Source organism: Stenella coeruleoalba (assembly GCF_951394435.1).
Source record: "Stenella coeruleoalba genome assembly, chromosome: 15".
Taxonomy (NCBI): Eukaryota; Metazoa; Chordata; class Mammalia; order Artiodactyla; family Delphinidae; genus Stenella; species Stenella coeruleoalba.
In genome coordinates, this window is record NC_137161.1 from 46,159,090 (window position 1) to 46,178,138 (window position 19,049).

The 19,049-nt window shown below is 45.0% G+C and overlaps 1 protein-coding gene across 3 annotated transcripts in view; it reads left to right on the forward strand.

Moving 5' to 3' along the window:
* RALGAPA2 (Ral GTPase activating protein catalytic subunit alpha 2) overlaps nucleotides 1-19,049 on the forward strand; it is a 282,721-nt gene that overhangs the window by 173,429 nt on the left and 90,243 nt on the right. For all 3 annotated transcript variants that reach the window (XM_079945309.1, XM_079945307.1, XM_079945308.1), the window contains 5 exons: nucleotides 1,091-1,862; nucleotides 2,699-2,770; nucleotides 7,291-7,414; nucleotides 9,748-9,903; nucleotides 15,428-15,586. In XM_079945309.1, coding sequence (XP_079801435.1) covers nucleotides 1,091-1,862; nucleotides 2,699-2,770; nucleotides 7,291-7,414; nucleotides 9,748-9,903; nucleotides 15,428-15,586 — 1,283 coding nt within the window. The remainder of the gene's footprint in view (nucleotides 1-1,090; nucleotides 1,863-2,698; nucleotides 2,771-7,290; nucleotides 7,415-9,747; nucleotides 9,904-15,427; nucleotides 15,587-19,049) is intronic.

A 19,049-nucleotide genomic window follows, 5' to 3' on the forward strand; every position in this document is an offset into this window, starting at 1 on the left:
CACTCATCACACAGAATTTCCTAGATTCTAGGATTTGATCGTTTCTAGGATTTTTACATCATAATATTGATGATGTATAAATAAGTCAGTTAGATTTCTGCTGTCTGAGAGGGAGGATGGTTAGCATGAGAAAGCATATTTATAGTTATTGATGTTTTAATTAATATTTGATTTTTCATGCTGTGAATTTAGAAATCAAGTATTTCCTAAACCTTTAAGCCCAAATTAGAAATCTTAGTTTGTTTAAATGTCTAGTGATTTTTTTTATTAAAAGGTTTTATTTTGACCTGTTCTTAGATTAATGCACAGTTCCCTTGTAAATTTGGTGGATTAAGATTTCCCTAACTGTTCTCAGGCTTAAGTAATCGTTTCAGTCCCTACTTGTGGATTTCATCTGCTTCTCCCTCATATCGCAAACGTTTCACACAGCCCCCTTTCACATGATATTGTCCAAGTCCTTCTATACATCTGAAGTCTTAAAAATTTTATAAATTAGTTGCTCCTGGGCATTTAATCATCAACTACAAATTCAGTGAAAGCCTTCTAAGTAATTCCATAAATTATTAATATATCAGATTCTGTTAAATATTTAAAATGACCTCACAGCAAAACATAAATAGCCACAATAATCCTAAAGCAAATTGCTTCAGATATATTTCAACAGTCCCAGGCTCAGTTCATCCCTTATGAATGTCTCCCGTCACCCACTGAGGGGAGCGAGGCCACCTCCCCAGCCCCCAGCCCTCTGCGCTGCCGTCCTGTCCAACGGCAGATGTCCACCTCCTGGAGCTCCTAGAACTGTCACCCCTTCAGGATCGGGATCTGTCTCTGGTTTATGTCTGTATCTACACGTTTTTAAATATCCCTTTCCGAATGAGATCTTCACGTAAGTTGGTTCTTTCAGCCATCTATCTAACTTGTGCTTTTAAATTCAAGTAGAATGAATGTCAAAAAGAGAAAACGGGTGGAAAAAATCCCCAGACTAAAAAAAAACAATCCACCGTGCTAGGGACCGATTGCAATCCGGCGGTGGTCCTTTTTCACTTTCATTCTCCACTGTCTCTCGGTGTCCCTGTCCTGCTGTCGGCAGAGAGGAGGCGAAGGAGCGTGGAGCTGATCCCGCTGACTGCGCGCATGGTGATGGCACACCTGGTGAACCACCTGGGACACTTCCCCCTGCACGGGGGCCCCGCCGTGCTGCACAGCTTGGTCAGTGAGCACCACGACAACACACATGCCGACGCTGCCGAGCTCTCCCCCGACGTGTTCAGGAGCCCGAACCTGCAATTGTTTGTGTTCAACGATAGCACCCTCATCTCCTACCTGCAGACACCCGCGGCGGGTCCTCCCGGCGGGTCGCCAGAGGGCGCCCCCTCGGACGTGAGAGTGATCGTGAGGGACATCTCGGGGAAGTACTCCTGGGACGGGAAGGTGCTCTATGGACCTCTGGAAGGCTGCTTAGCCCCAAAGGGCAGAAGTCCCTCGTTCCTGATCTCGGGCTGGCATCACCAAACACCTGGACCTCAGAGGGATCTTTCTCAGACTGAGGAGGGGGAGGACGTCCTCAGCAAATTACTTGAAAACATTGGCCACACGAGTCCCGAATGCCTTTTACCGTCACAGCTCCATCTCAACGAGCCTTCCCCACCCCCGTGTGGAATGAACCGTGCCCAAGAGAAGGAAATCACCGAGATCCTCCTGCGCCAGAGCGCACAGGAAGATGAGTATGTCCAGAGGTGCGACTTGGACGTGGCCATGAAGGTTGCCAGCCAGGAGCCGCCATCACCGGTGGAGCCCCGGGGAGCCTTTTACTTCTGCAGGTTGCTGCTCGATGACTTGGGAATGAATTCCTGGGACAGAAGGTAACGATCCACTGCAGACCTTCAACTGTCTTCTTCTTTTTGTGGGACAGTTCTTATCAGTTTTGGGTTTGGGAAGCAGAACAGAAGTGGAGATTTTTCTCTATTTCAGGATTTATAGCTTATTTTCTGCTAAATTAAAGCTAGAAATGAAATTAAGTGGGCTGTACTGATGCACAGATGGAATTCCCAACATCGGTTGTGTATTTTAAAGGGTATCAAGCATTTACTCTGTGTGTGTGTTTAAATTACTGCTCTGTCCATTGTTGCTTCTGCCATCATTAAAGATGCCAGTGGACTACAGAGATGAATAAGCCACAGTCTCTCCTTAGCTCTGGTGAGGGAAGAAGACTTAATATTGAGTTGGCCAAAAAGTTTGTTTGGGTTTTTCTGTACCACAATACCCGATACAACTCTGATGAAAGACAGTGTGACTCAGGACCTCTGGAAGAACCGCCAGGCCATCCAGAAGTAGGGGGCAGTGGAGCAGACTCTGTGGAAGGGGTGGGTTTGAGCTGCAGAGATGGAGAAGAGTCTCATGGCAGAGCTGACAGTGGAAACAGAGACACAGGCACACACACAAGTCATACACTCATGGACCACAGCCACCCGTTGTCCCTGGACAGTAAACCGGATGCAGTGGAGTCATGATGCCTTCGAATATCTTAAGAATGAAGTTCATTCTATAGGCTTCGGCCACAAATCTTTGGTGAATGATGTAGTTGTGGATGGGTAGACAGATGGATGGATGAATAGGTAGGTTTGTTCATTGACTGATTGGAAAGGGCAGAATTGATCTGTGATCACACGACTTTTCTTCCATTCCTTTTCCTTTATAGGAAGAATTTCCATCTGTTGAAGAAAAATTCAAAATTATTGAGAGAGCTAAAAAATCTGGACTCGCGACAGTGGTATGTGAAAGTATATCAAACCACCTTGTTCCTGTCTGTCTTTGTGTGTGTGGGATGTCGGATGTGGCTGCAGAAGTGATACCCCTGCAGAGACCTGGCAGCTGGTGGCATTTGCGCAGGCCATACCTTTGGTAGTTTTACTCTGTGCAGTAAACTTACATGTTTGCTACACAAGGAAGAGGTCCCCTAACCTCTGCCTTGATTGAGAGCCTTTCAGCCAGTGGACACTTGTTCTCATTTCATCTCTGCAGCCCCTCTTGTCCCGCCGGCCCAGGTCACAGAGCCGTCCATGTTCACGGACCTCGTGGTTGGGGGCCTGTGAGTCTGACTCCATGGGCTGGCGTGCAGTGGTCTCTGCTCTGCGGGGTAGGCAAGGTTAAGACCCCGGTGCTGTAATCAGGCGCTCTCTAGCCCTAAACCTCGTTCTCCAGAGCAGGTCAGATCTCAGATCTACCTCTTTTCTGTACAATCTTAGAAGCAGTTCCAAAGATGAGCTCCAACCAGTGTTTGATCTGGGGAAATGTGTGCTTCCGAAAACATCTTAGTCCGGAGCTGGTGTTGTACCGGGTACATAATGGGTGCTTGGAAGAAATGAATACACTGCTGCCTTAATCTTGAGTTTTTAAAAACTGATTTTTAAAAAAAATAGCTTTCTGCTCCTCTTGTATTCCCTTTAGGAGCATCATTAGACATCTCATTAGAGAAGAAAACCTGAAGCCGTTATTCCTCACACTGTCCTTCCCCACATTCAGTTTCCTAATAGTTGTTGTGCTGCTTTTTCTCCAGAGGAAGAGACTGAGTTCTCTGTGGAAATTTGGGGGGGTGGATTTTTGCTGAAGGGCTCAGGGATTCACTGCCCCTTCCCTCTTGTCCTCCAGTAGGAAACAAGCAGTCACTTGGGTTCCAAACTCAGCTTTTCAAACGTACGCTGAATTATTTCATGCTCCTTCGTATTAAGTGAAGACATTGGTATCTTGTGATTGTGGCCAATTTGTTGGGTGTTAATGCACTTTAGTTGCATGAGGTACAATCGAAGTAGCTCCCTGGCGGGGCTGTTGCAGTATAATATGGCTTTGGAGAGCTGATTGGCAAGTCCTCTCCCCCCCGATTAACCTTCACCTAAAACCCCAACTCCTGGATTGAATGTCTTCTCAACATCTAAAAAGGTATCCATTTACTTTATGGTAAAGGGTGTTTTCAAGGTTCTTTTTAGAAAAAAAAAAACCAGAAATAAGTTGAGGGCTCTTTAGCTCTGAGATCCCACGTACCAGTAAGTTAGCAGGTAAGAACATAACCTCGGCCCTCAACTTCCAGTCAAGATGTTTCTATTTATTTCTGGCGTCAATTTATTTCCCTGCTGTCAAGGCAGAGTTTCTGCTTAGCATGTTCTTAGGAAAAGGAGAGACCACCTCACAGCTACGATTTGTATACTGTGAAGTTAGCAAAGCTGTAAATAATGTGATGAACGTACATACAGATTAAAGAAGGCTCCCCTTTTCAATATTAACACCTCTTGCCACCACATGGTAAAGTGAAAGTTACAGTCGTGTTTCTTTGTTTGGCTTTTTAACGTGACAGCACAAGGAAACTGAGCGATTCTGGTCTATTCTTAATAAGAAAGAAAACTGCATTCTAATGAGGAAGAGGAAATGGTTGCTTTTCTGTACGTGTGGCCCTGAATTACCTGCTCCTTCGAGCACTGGCCCAGCAGCTTGTGGATATGAAGTGCTGTTGATGTTGCTAATTGTCATTGCAAAAGCCTGGCTCTAATAAGGCCAGACACAGCTTCTGCATCCTCCCAGGCTCTCTGCGGCGCTAACATTTTGGAGGCTGTGAAATTTGATGAGTGTTTACAGCTAAAGGTCACCTTTGCTCACACCTCCATCAGTCACACAGTCACCGGGCCGAGCTCTCTCTGCTCCACATTGAGTTGATGAGGACCTGTAAGCAGCTACAACATAAAAAGCTTGGACTTTAAGGAGAACAAACAAAATCATTTCAGATAAACCTGAGATTGTTTTATGTATGTCAAGTGTATAGAATAGAGAAAAATTAAATGCTGAGGACTTTTAAATATATAGACAGAGCTGCAGAAAGGAATTGAGTGACTATCCTTTTCTCTCCATTTGTTGAAAGAGACTGTCTTTTAGTTCATAGGTTATGACCTCTCTTACCATCCAAGACCCCACATGATTACAGCTCTTAGAATAAGCTAGTCAGAGTCCAGACTGCTGGCCAGCCCTGCCTGCAGTCTGGAAGGAAATGATGTCACAGTTTTGGGCTCCACGTGCCTGAGGACAAGCTTTCCGACAGGCTGAGAGCACAAGGTCTCTGCTAGAGCACCGCCCACTAGCATCCATCACCCCCTATGTCTGTTCCCCTGAGAGCAGCACCCCACCAGCGTGTCCGTCAGGGCCTTCAGGACACCCACCTTCCCCACTGGCAGCAGGACAGTACACTTCAAAAGCCTTAAAAGTGGGCAATGACCGAGGCTCCACGTCCATGAATTTATTTTAAGGACATACCAAAGATAATGTGAAAACGTCTTTCAAATGGAAGCAACCTAAATGTCCAATAGCAAGGACTGAGGATATGGAATATTAATATAATGGAATGTTACACAACCGTTATTAGTAACTTTGTTATACAAGCACACGGTATAGAAATGTTCACACTCCAACACGGTTTAAATGGTGACTTTTCGGTTATGTATATTTTATACAATTAAAAAAAGTGTTCACAGATATTTTAAGTGAAAAAATTAGTGGCAGAACACAAGATAGACTTCTCATTTTGTATGCAAAAATGCATCCTGAAGTAGTAACAATTGTGATTTCAACATAGAAGCAAAGAACATTAGTGGGTTTTTTGGGGGGAGTTTTTTTGTTTTGTTTTGTTTTTTGTGGTACGCGGGCCTCTCACTGCTGTGGCCTCTCCCGTTGCGGAGCACAGGCTCCGGACGCGCAGGCTTAGCGGCCATGGCTCACCGGCCCAGCTGCTCCGCGGCATGTGGGATCTTCCCAGACCGGGGCACGAACCCGTGTCCCCTGCATCGGCAGACGGACTCTCAACCACTGGGCCACCAGGGAAGCCCATTAGTGGTTTTTTTTAATTCTTCTTTTTCCTTTCTATATTTTCTAATTTCTCCTCTAAGTGTGGTAATTTCATGTAAATTATGGAGGGACATGAATAAGCTATCTAGACAAATAAAAGGAGCGTACTCTTCTCCTTGATTTATTTTTATGACTTTCCAGTTGAGTTTCAATTCATTCTGCTAATTAAGTAGAAAAATAACATTCCTGCAGAAGGAGATATTGGAGAATATGTTAAAATACAGAGCCCAGATTCCACCACTATTGATGTCCCATCGGATTATAATGTTGAGGTATTGAACGATAAGGCAACAGAAACATTTCCATGTTGTTGAAGTGCTTGGTAGTTTTTCCTATGAGATTTTTTCAAAGTGTATGGTAGAAATCAGGAGAAGCGTGGAACTGCTCTGGAAATGATAATCTAAAATTTTAGAACATAGAGACTGGAGTCAAGGTCTTGGGTGATGGAGCTGCGGAATGGTTCTTGATTAAAGCTCTGGTCCAATAAGAGCGGTGTCTTTGCCTCTGAACTGTCTCCAGATCACTTGGTGTAGGTCTAGTGACTTTGACACTTTACTCCAGGGTATAGTTTATAGAAATGGTTATTGATATGTTCAAATATATCATCGTATCTCTGGTCAATTCAACAGAGTTTTAACTGAGCAACTTCTATGCACCAAGGACCATGCTAAGATGCACAAAAGGTTAAGAAACAGGGCTGCTTTCCTCAAAGTGGTGTCACATTTACCTGATTTAACAGCAAAGTGCCCCAAATCCATCATGGAGGAAGTGGACGAACAGCTTGTATGTCCAAAGAAGTTTCCCTGGACAGCTGTCCACCCTGAGGGTGCCGCCCCTCACAGAGAAAGTACCTAAGTGTGTTCTGCTTTGAAGAAGTAGTTTCCATTTCTCACAAAGTCTCGGCCAATTTTACAGTTCCAATCAGGGAGCTCCCCGGTTTCCTTATCTCAAAGTGTAGGAAGAAGTGAAGTATGTGTGGTCACAAGGATCTGTTCACAACTGATACCTATCTGAAATGCTTTCAGAGGTATATTTTTACCGAAGTTGGAGAGAATTTGTCAAGCCATGTGCTCTTACATGCTGTTCGTACATCATACCTGTGAGAGAGTGGCCTCAGGAGCCCAGCCTGCCCTGTCTCAGCTCCCGGTGTCCTGCTTGCTACAAGTGCTTTTCTGTCACTTTCTGTGCCTCCTTTCCACCGTGTCCATGAGGAGGTGATGATAAGACCTGTCTCATTAGGGCGTCTGCAAGGATAGATGAGACGTGTGTTGAGCCTTCTTGGAACAGTGCCTGACCCCTTGTAAGTTCTCAGCAAGTGTAAGCTGTGTAGTAGAAGCATAGGTGGCAGCAGTAAAACAAAACTTTGTACGTAAGTATTCTAACTCCTTTAAATCTAAAAATTTACAGCCGTGAAACGCACAAAATCGCCGTGTTTTACGTTGCTGACGGCCAAGAAGACAAGTGCTCGATCCTTTCCAATGAAAGAGGAAGCCGAGCGTACGAAGACTTTGTTGCTGGACTGGGATGGGAGGTAATTCATTTCATTCAGGAGGCGTTTATCGATCAGCACTTTTTAAGGATGTATGTAAACTAGTCATTCATGGTCTAAATTTTTACTTAGGTTTTTACACTCAAATATAGCATGGGTAGAGTTCTGGAGTTGAAGAATATATCGAATTTGACATCTTCTATCAGTTATTTTTGTACTTTATACACAAACTTTTGTTTCCCCTTAACTTTCTTCTTAATATGATTTCATTTGCTTTTCATCAGAACTGAATAGTCAGGTCGGCTCTCCCAGCCATAGACAGTGTGTAGTAAGAGAGGACAGTGGGCAGGGAAGCAATGGCTTTGGTCCCTACGTGGAGGCTGGAAAAGAAATCAATGGTGAAAAATGAAGAGTTGGATGAAGTTAAAAGTTGACTTGACGGTAGCCATGATGGTTTAGCTCTCAACCTGTTTCCCTAAGGTAGATCCCAGGATGGTTGATATTTTAAAATTTTGTTTTCTCTTTACTAAGTCATACTCTGACCAAAAGACATCTATACATTTATACACATGCACACATACACACACATATATCTGTCTCCAGAACATATTCCCAGAATCTAAAAGAATTCAGAGTAGTTAAAATGGAAATCAGCATATCTGAAATAATTTTCTTACTTTTTCTTACTTTTGTTTTGGTTTCTTGGTTATCTGTGTTGTGGGAAACTCTCTGGGTGCCTAAGCGAGACTTACCTCTGAGAGCTGAGTGTTAGCGAAGGGACCGATGTGGAGGTGGGGACAGGGTAAGGGTACTTCAAGGTCAAGACCATATACTTTCTGAAATGTCAAGTCGGTTTTAGTCTAAAAGAGTTACTGAACTTTCAATAAACTGTTCTTCTTACCAATAAGATGACTTCTTGTCATAGAATATACTTACTATTTAACCAACATTTTTTTTTTAATTAGTTAATTATTTATTTTTATTTTTGGCTGCCTTGGGTCTTCGTTGCTGTGCGCGGGCTTTCTCTAGTTGCGGCGAGCGGGGGCTACTCTTCGTCATAGTGTGCGGGCTTCTCATTGCAGTGGCTTCTCTTATTGCGGAGCATGGACTCTATAGTCGCATGGGCTTCAGTAATTGTGGCACACGGGCTTAGTTGCTCCGCAGCTTGTGGGATCTTCCGGGACCAGGACTCGAACCCGTGTCCCCTGCATTGACAGGTGGATTCTTAACCACTGCGCCACCAGGGAAGTCCTAACCAACATTTTTAAACCGTACATTTCTTTTTTGTTTGTTTTTTGGGTGTTTTTTTTTTGCGGTATGTGGGCCTCTCACTGTTGTGGCCTCTCCCGTCGAGGAGCACAGGCTCCGGACGCACAGGCTCAACGGCCATGGCTCACGGGCCCAGCTGCTCCGCGGCATGTGGGATCTTCCCGGACCGGGGCACGAACCTGTGTCCCCTGCATCGGCAGGCGGACTCTCAACCACTGCGCCACCAGGGAAGCCCAACCGTACATTTCTTAACTAGAGTTTTAAGCAAAGATTAGAACATTAATTCAGTGTACGTATAGATTGTCTTTAGCACAGAAGAAGTTCTTCCATTTCTTTTTCTTTTTCTAATTGTGTTACCACAGGTGCTTTACTGAAAGAATAGTAGTTTATGAAAAGTAAATAACAAAAAAAGAAAATACCAAAATGGAATCTAAGCACTGACTAAGTGAACATTGACACATAGCTTGAAAAAGAATTATAACTCAGAGACTTTTGGCAGTGGTATAAATTGGAACAACCCTTTTAAAAGGCAGTTTAGGAATGGCTGTTAAGTTTGGAAACTTTTGTACCCCTTGACCTGAAACACTGCTTTGAATGCTCCTTCTGGTTTGAGAAAACAGAAAATCCCACAAATCCAGCAATAGGGGAGCTCCGTGTGTGTCTATACATATATACATATTTATGTATAGGAGGGGATAAAGTTGGAGAAATATGCACCAAACTTTGTTTTGTTTTGTTTTGGTTTGGTTTGGTTTTTTTTTTTTGCGGTACGCGGGCCTCTCACTGTTGTGGCCTCTCCTGCTGCGGAGCACAGGCTCCGGACACGCAGGCCCAGCGGCCATGGCCCACGGGCCCAGCCGCTCCGCGGCACATGGGATCCTCCCAGACCGGGGCACAAACCCACGTCCCCTGCATCGGCAGGCGGACCCCCAACCACTGCGCCACGAGGGAAGCCCAATGTCATCTAACTTTGTATTACGTTTGCTTATGATCAGAAAACTATAAAAATGAACATACTTAGTTTTTTTAAAAACTCTGCATTCCTGCTAAGTGAATAAGAACGGCTCCCGTTTGACCTCCACTTCTTTCCCTCGTGCCTGTGTCAGGTGGACCTCTCAACCCACTGCGGGTTCATGGGCGGACTTCAACGCAACGGCAGCACAGGCCAGACTGCCCCCTACTATGCTACCTCGACCGTGGAAGTGATTTTCCACGTTTCAACTCGGATGCCATCAGACTCAGATGATTCGCTCACCAAAAAGGTAAAGGGCCTCCTTGGGGACCATGCTTGGCGGCCCTGGTTTGTAGGTGAGGCACACCTGGGACAGAGTGAAGGCCATGGCCTGAGGTACATGGAGACTGGTTTCCTTTGGATGCGACCTTGGAGTCGCTCTCCTCAAGCTACACTTGTCATGGGTCTGAAATATCCAGCTTGGCACAAACTAGGTAAAGAAATGCATGAAAAGCAATCAGTCGTTTAAGTCTTAAATCCTGAGATTAAGATTTAGGAAAAGGAAGGGTCTTAAATGTTGTTAACTTTGGATCTTCTCTCACATGACTGTTAACTGAGAGAAAATGATGCTGTCAACCTCTCGGGTTGGCCAAGGTCATCTGACGTAAGGACCCTGTACTGATGGGGTCAGAAAAAGCAGGGGCCCCCCAACCAGAGCTGCTGGGGGGCAGCTTAGCAAACGACTGTCAAGATGGCAAGCGCAGGTGTGCTGCTGCCTGGCTGCCCTCCTCTCGGGCCCCCACCTCTTGTTCTCCAGAGTTCAAAGGAAACCTCCTCCACCTCTGAGAAAGCTCTGCAGGGTTCCCCCTATGCTTTCTAACCTGCAGGATGTCCACCTCAGGTAACTTGGAGGAAGTGAGGGACATCCTAAGAGAAGAGGACTTTTTACTCTGGGGAGAAAGCCTAGGAATCTGACCCACGTCTCTGTTTGCAGATGAGAACATCTGGGCCTCGCCTGCTGGTGGGTGGCAGAGCCCGGAATCCCTGTCTCACACCCACTCTCTTCCTGCAAGGATGCCAGGAACCTAGGGCAGTAACTGGTGGGTGGAAAGCAGACCATTCCCATGCCTGATGGGCGGTGGCAGGAGGGCGGGGGGGGGGGGGGCGCGTCTAGCATGGTGGCTGTAGCCAGGGTTCAAGTGTGTCTCAAGGTACTTCACCAGCCTGTGCCTCAGTTTTCCGATCTATTAAATGAGATTAAAAACACAGCCCACGTCCCAGGGTTGCTGGGCAGTAGGTGAACAAGGCCTGTGAAATGGCAGAGCGTGGTGCCGTAGCATCCCTACCCGTCAGCCCCCGTTGTTGCTGACCGGTCTGATGGACTCTTTCCTCCTGGCCTGTTAGGCAGGTGATTGATACTGGCCAGAGGGCCTCACTGCACCTGCCTCATTTCTCTCCTCCGTGGTTTTGCTCTTTCATCGCTGCAGCCACAGACGTCTGGACCATGTACACGGTGGGCGGCAGAGCTAGTGGTATCTGAGAAGTTGGGTCACAGCATGAGCAGATCCCTGTCACAGCAACCAGGGGTATCGGATGGACAGAGCATGACAGGCTTTCACTCGGTGGCCACGTGCTGGCTCCCGAGGGCCTGGGGAGCTGCCTCCACATCTTAGGTTTTGGTGGTGGCGGCGTTCTTAGCGAAGGGGACTCTGCCCGCAGGGATGCCACCTCAGATTACCAAGACCCTAGGCAAGACTCACACCTTTTTATTGGCTGTACCTTGTAAATCGCTGCTACTCTGCAAATGTGTCACCATATTCTATGATTTTCATATGACTGAAAACTATTTTGTTAAAAGACAGCTTTATATTTTAAACATTTTAAAAATTATTTCCTCAGTAAGAGTGTCTTTTTTTTTTTTTTTTTTTTTTTTTTGAGAAAAGACAGTGTTTTCTTGATAAAGCACCATGTTATGAATACTTTTTCGGGGCTTGGCCGGGTTGTAAGTTTCCCTACTGTAATAATCAAAATGCAGCTGATACCTTTTGCAGCTCCAAGATTTAGCATCATTAGTGGCAAACTCTGTCAGGATGTCTCACAGCTCAACTAAAAATCAGTCACAGGAAAAGCAGCCCCACAGTTCCTTGACTTATTCTGACTAAATTGCCCCTAACAGCTTAAAAATGAGCTGCAAAATTCTAAAGTGAGGCATGCTCTCCCCTGCCCCCATCACGGGGGCACTTTTTCAACCCTGCAATCTGGTGGCAACCCCATACTGAACTTTTGATCCTTCACTGCAGAAATTTGTTAGCTCCAGCTAGATTAGATTTTTCACAGCTAATCTAACTGCTGTAGGGGTTTGCAGAGTGGGGACAGAGCTGTGCTATTGGATTTGTCCAATTCATTTGACTCCAGGACTATAATTGCACTTATGTCTTACAAGGCTTTTATAGCCTCAGGCTGCCCAGCCACATAAAAAACAAATTGGCAGTGATACAGTGCGAGTGGATGGGATGAAAGGCCCACATTATCAGACTGCAGGCAGCACTGTTCTGGCAGGAAGTTTCTTGGTTAATTTACAAATAAAACTTAGATTTTAGGATGGGCACACTGTCAGCTGAACAATGGGGATGTCAGGCCTGCCTGTTACTTAGTTAAAAGTAGCAGCCGGGCCCACTGAGGAGCAGGAATTCTTCAATCACACAGACGACTCCTTCTGGAGCCAGCTGGCGCCGTAATGCAATTAGTCGGGGAAGGAGGTCAGCCCATTAGGTGTGTCCCAGGGCCAGTGTCACAGTGCGCGCCGCCTGGCAGCGGCGGGCAGAAAGTCCCGGGCAGAGGGACTGCAAAACGCTGTCAGGGTGAGAAGTGGCAGCACACGAGCTGATTTCTTAAGGCTTAAGCCCTGGGCGCTCGTTCCGAGCCTCTTGTGTGTTTGAAGTAGTAGCTGGCGTGAAGGACGGCTCCGTCCAGATGACACACGACTCTGGTCAACGTGACTTGTGTGCACGGGTTTCTCACTTGAGGGCCTGTCGGCAGAATTCTCCAAAACTCACAAAACAACGTCTCCGTAATGAAACCCCCTTTAAATCGAGTGACACTTGGAAGCTTCCAGAGTATTTCCGTGTGTTCTGACATGGTTGACAGTTTGGCCGGGTTGATCGTACTTGTTTTACCTGCCTGTGTTCTTGTCGTGGGCAGAAGAGGGTGTGTCCTTGCTCTTTGTTCAACGACCGGTCCCGTGGCCTCAGCTCTTAGTTCTGTGCGTTGCCTAATTAAACTGACGCGTGCGGAGGTCTGAGGCACATGACCCTGAAAGCAGCTTTCAGATGATGAATCTCGTGTTATCACCACCTGCAGAATCGCCACTGGGAGGGTGGGCCCATTCCTGTGATGATGTCCTCCCTTGCCCCCGTCCTGAGGATATAGTTGCAAACAGAATTAGGAGAGACTTCATTGGGTTATGTAATCGAGTTACCTTATTTAGAAAAGGGAGGGTAACTGCAACATTTCAATAGTCACCGTATTACCTCAGAGCTAATGCCTTGCAACTTACACGTCTGGCCAGGGAGCTGTCCCAGGTTCTGGGGTGCTGGCCTGTGGCGGGACAGCCACACAGGAAGGCTGTTCCGTAGGTGTGTTGGTCCCATTCAGAAGTTCATGCCAGCCCTGCATCAAGGGGCACAAAACTACCCAGAAGGTTGGCTCTCTCTGTGGGGCGAGGAGAGCGGGTTTGCACCCTGGGGCGGCCCCGGCTCTCACAGTCCCCTTCTGCTGCTCTAAATTCCTCCCAAAGTTTCCATCTGAAACTACTCCTATTTCCCTCAAAAACATGCCTTTATTGTGCTGCTGGTGAGCTGCTACCACGTGTTTGACTCCAAAAGGATTGAATTTCAGGAGTGCGTCGTGAACTCCTTGCATGCTTTACTGAAAAGGAAAAAGAAAGAAAAATGGAAATAGAGAAAGAGAGAGATAGATGCCTAGTGTTACTGTGAAAATCCGGGGTCTTCTTTTTTAACTATTTATGTAACGGGTTGGTACACCTTTTGCCTGCTACCCTTTTAGTGTTTATATGTAAGAGAGGAGGAGAAGGAAAAAGACATGTACTGGGTGATTTTGCATTTTGAAAGTTGTAGACACCGTTGAATTTTTCTGCACTGTCGTGGCTCATGCTCAACGCCTGCAGTGGCATGTGTCGCAGAGCCCAGGTTCAGACTCAGCTGAACAGAGCGCCTCACCTAGGAGCCACCTGAGCTCGCACCTCACCGTAGGTGCAGAGGTACAGTGGTCCCCAGAGGTGTGACAGAGGGAGGGAGAAGCAGGCATTGCAGCAAACCAGCCTCCTTTGTGACCTTGTAAACAGAAAGGAGACCTATTGGGGTGATCTCAGGTTTTCCCTTTGTGGTCAGAGAGTCTATAAAGAAATTGTATTTATATTAAAGTGTTTTAAATACATAGTACTTCAGAGCATCCTTTTTTATACTTTAAGACAAAACCAAAGCATTAGCTTTGACATAACATCTCTGCTGTACTAAAGTGCCTCCGAATCTAGTCACTTTTAGGGTTCACCTGTTAAATAAGCTAGGAAGCAGGACACACTTTGTCATGGTGGTAGATGGCCTCCTTCTGCAGTGTGTGCAGGGCCGGGACGTCACATCCTTAGGAGGCGTCCAAGGGCCTTCACCAGTCAGCCTCTGTGGGTTTAGGACTTCAATTTCAGCCAGCATTTTAACCTTTACAATCGAGTTTGCTTGAGTCACACTGCCAGGCCTGCCCAGATGACCTCACCTGCACCTTCTCCAGCCTGGGACGCACAGTCACTGTGCAGGACCTTTGTCGAGGGTGTTCTTGCATTGGACCCAGCTGGGCCCTGAGGGATGCTCACAGGTTCCCTTCCTTGGAGGCATGGGAAGCCCTCCTCGAGAGGCCAGGAGTCTCAGACTTGGTTTTGGACCACGTGACCTCTTGTGTATAAAGTGATACACGAGAGGGCTGGGGGAGTTGAGCTGTGACAGCGCAGTTGCCCTGGCTACAGCTTAGATGGCCATGGGCAGTGGAGGCCAGGTGGGTCAGAAGCCCCAGCCAGCTTCCGGGCCGCCCTGCCTCCTACACCGTGGCAGGGGTGTGCCCCGCCTTCCTGAGCCCCCTCCCCTCCTTATCAGACAGCATAAAGATAACGTGGCCTACCTCAGAGAGTTAGTGGGAAGACTGAACAAAATGTATGTGTGAACAGACTGTCTCTACAGTAAGGCACTCTTCAAATGCTAGGTACTAGTGCTTGGTATTAGTCTCTTATGAAATTTAAGTAACACATTAGTTTCTTAACAAAGGTAGTGTTATACATACTTAATGGTTTGTCATAAATCTAGTTTTTATGCATTTGGTAAGGATTGTATTATAATGGCTTCTGTTCTCTTACACTCATCTTCTGTTTTTCTTAATAACCATTGAATTCAGAGCCTACTGAAGCTCTACTGTAATGTGGAATAAAAGTCTCACACCATCCACTGTGTAGAAACATGCTCAGCCACATACTGCGTCAGGCTTTGCTGCAGGAGTAAAATTAAATTTTTAACAAATCCTGGAAAAGGTCTTGTACCTGCGATGCTTACATGCCTCTCTCTCGGTTCCAATGTGTTTCATAGCAGGGCGAGCTGTGTTTTTTTCGTGTACCTGTGCTTTTTTAAAATCCCCACAGAAGGCATCGGTGTTGTAGCCTTTTTTGGTGGTGAATTATTTTTGCCTCTGTGTATAATAATTCAATTTGTAAGCCACGACCCCTCCTAAAGTGCTGTTATCGCTCTGATTAATAAGGAGCCAATTTGCCGTTGCAGCTCCGTCACTTGGGGAATGACGAGGTCCACATCATCTGGTCTGAACACTCCCGGGACTACCGCAGGGGGATCATCCCCACCGCCTTCGGAGACGTTTCAATCATCATCTACCCCATGAAGAATCACATGTTCTTTATCGCGATAACGAAGAAACCCGAGGTACGTTTTCACCGCGTTATTCTTCTGGCTCGTACAGGCGTTTGCCGTATGATTCGCTGTTACTGAAAAACAGTGATACCAGTATGCTAAAGGGGCCACTTTACATGTATGTGACTTACACATGCTAAACAGGAATTAAATATGAATTGGGATTTTCAAAGAATCTTTCATCAGGAGCACAGAATTCTGTATTTTATTACTGAGACTCTGAAAATTATAATGTAAAGACACGTATGGTTTTTTAAATGTTTTTAATTTTTAAGATTTTATAATTTAAAGAAATTGTCATTTAGAACTTGGGGCATGTTGATGAATAACAATAAGAGTTGAATGAGCCCCTTGTCACATCTAGCATTTTGTGGGTAGCTGTGGGTACGGGATCCAGCCTTGCCTCTGCCGCTGCTAACGGGGGTCAGTCCTGAAGGATCGTGGAAAAGTCCTAAAGAGCTGGGCCTCCATGGCTCGGCCCATGGCGGGGCTTCTAACAATGGACGTGCCTTGCCACCCGTCAGTTCAGCCGGGTCCATTGGCATTGATCATGGGAACAGCCGGAACCATCCAGGGCCTGAGTGCCGGGACCTGGATTGGCTTCCGTTTCTGTCTTTGCCCTGCCTTTAGTGGTGGTTTAACAGTGCTTGATACAGTGACTTGATTTTATTTGCAACTACTAATACAAGGTGAGCTTTTTGGGGTTTTTTTTTTTTAGTTTTTTAATTAGACATTTAGTGTATTAATTCTCTCCTTCTCAAGAAAATGACTTGATATTAAATACAACCTTCATTTCCATTCCAAATTGTCCTCCTGCAGGAGCTAAAAGTTACTGTTCTAAATACTCGCTATTTTTAAGCTTTAAAAATAGTAGGTAAAGATTTCCTGGGATTTATAACCTAATCTAGTGTTCAAGTTGTGAGGATTAAACGAGCTAAGAAATGGAAGGTGCTTCAAACAGTGCCTGGTCCGGAGGAAAAGCTACTTAAGTGTTAATGATAATAATAATTATTATTATTGCTATTATTTTCTTTGTTATTGTTACTACCATGAAAATAGAATAAATAATGACAGTGCTAGTCAACTCCTGAACTCAGAAAAGCCCCTACTCTGGCTGGTGAGAAGCCTGACATAAAGGGAACCCTCTTTTCTATTCAGGGAGCAAAGATGCCAAAGTTCTTCGTGTTAAATATTTGTGTTATCTTTGGTTCAAGTCTCTGTGCGTGCGAAGTGTTCACGTTTGTATAAGAAAATGGCTCTTAGTGCTAATAACATTTGCGTGTGTCCGTGAAGGACATTAATTTAAAAAATTAAACTGAAAATTTTAATATTAGACAACCAATAAATTCAGTATCCTGTAGCTTTCAAAACTGGAGAATGTGTTTCTTTAATATTTAGTATGGATTAACTGGCTTTATTAGTTCATTTTCAACACGGCCCTCTAAAATGTCATTTAATGTCCTAAAAATGTCACTTTTATTTTTATAGTAAATTAAGAACATAAAAGGCATTTGAGTTCACTTCATAGTGTCAAAGTGATTTTTGAAAAGGTACTATAATGCATGAAAACAAGTTTCTTTAAAAAATGTGTAAGTTTTATAAATTTGGCCATAAATTCTGACAAGATGAATCGAGCAAATCGTTTTCTTAATATTTCAATTCAAAAAGCCTAAAGGGAAGAAGAGAATAATGGCCAACTGGAAATTTAGTGTTATCCCCACATTTAAAGGACAAACCATTACAATGTAATAAAATTAATCCAGACATTTCCAGGGCAAGTGTGGCTGACCTTTTGTTCACCAACCACTGACCCCAGGGTGAATGCGAGAGGCTTGTGGAGGGAAAGTCTGTTTGTTTGGCTTCGGTCCCTGGTATTTAAATTGCATTCCCTAATCAAATGAAAAGGCTGTCCTCTCTATCAGGTTACAGAATCCATGGCAACATTTGGCCTTTTATATCCATAATGTTAGCCTTTTTGTTCGCATCTAAGTAGAGACACCTGGAGCAATGTTAACATTAACCGATTTAGCATTAATAGCTTCATTATATAAGAATTTCTGATCAGATAGCTGTTACTTTTGTTATATTGCTTCAGCTTGTATTGTTGTCATTTTTTATCTCCCTGCTTGGCAACCAGGCAATGATTTGCAAATTTTTTTGTCTTGATTAATTAAGCAATATAATTATCAGTAACCACGATGCAGCCTTTGCTCAACAAAGCTTCAGAGAGAAAACAATGGTAAGTCTGTTAGTATGAATGCATTCCACGCGTCCCAGATGCATGAGGATATTATGAACAATGAGGGGAAAGGCCGCCTGGGAGCGGGGACAAAGGGTGCCACGCAGACTCGACACACTGCGCATACCGCCAGGGACGCGCCGCGGGCTCCCGGGGACACAGACGCCTCGTTAGATTACAGCTAGTCAGCAGAGATTAATTCTCAGCCATTTGGTGCAATAATTTACCCATTCCCCAGTATTTTAACCAGAGCGCCTTACCACGGAAGGGAAGGCTTTGTACTTGAAAGGTTTATTTAACCTTGCCTACTTTTAGGGATCGCCACCAAAATCAGTATTTTTGCTTAGAAATTGTCATGACGCAGCTGTTTGAAGTTGAGGAAGCTCCTTCTCGGGAGGGCAGGCTGTGCACGAGTTTCCAAAATGATAGGTAGCATCAGAGCTGTCTGTGGAGGACCTGTATCTTTTATCTGAACGTGGTGTGACTTTGTGGTCTGAGTACACTTTACCAGCCTCTGGGTAGCCATACTTCTCTAAGAATAATTTTAATCCTTCTTTAGGAGGGAAAAAAAAAAAAAACAAACCTCATCAGTACACAAAAGTCCTGCTCACTGGATAGAGTCATGCATATTCAAATTGTACTTTCATTCACTGGGCCTCATTAATAGCCTGTGTAATAATGTGAGGCTGTTTGTAATACAAGCTCACAGACAGCACTGCTTCCAAGGCCTTTGAAATTTAACATATTTCGCTTTTTCATCCATACACCTCCCTTAAATATACAAATTATGTGCCTGGCAGAATCCGCCTCCTCTTCATAATACAGCCTTTGCAAAACGGTATGTCGAAGGACCACGGCTGTGTTCGTGTCAGGCAGGCATCTGAGAGGGTCTGCTCCCTTCTTGAGCTTTTCATCGAACTTTTTAAAAGATACATTTAAAAAAAATCAGTGTGCTGAGAAATGTAATACCATTGTTAGGTTACTTTCAAGATAAGTCTGTCTCCATAAATGTGGATACCGTAGCCTTTGGTCACGGAAAAGAAATGTGCTGTTGTCAGACTTGTGGTTTTTCCTACTTGTATTACTAAGTCGGTAGTCAGAGAAGACGTACACATGGGGCAGAATGTGAGTGATATACAGGGTTTGTTAAAGCGCCCAGTCTGTCCTGCAGAAAAGTGATTCATAAAGTCTCCAAACTGCAGGAGGTACCCGTGTTACTTTCCTTCTTCCAGTAAT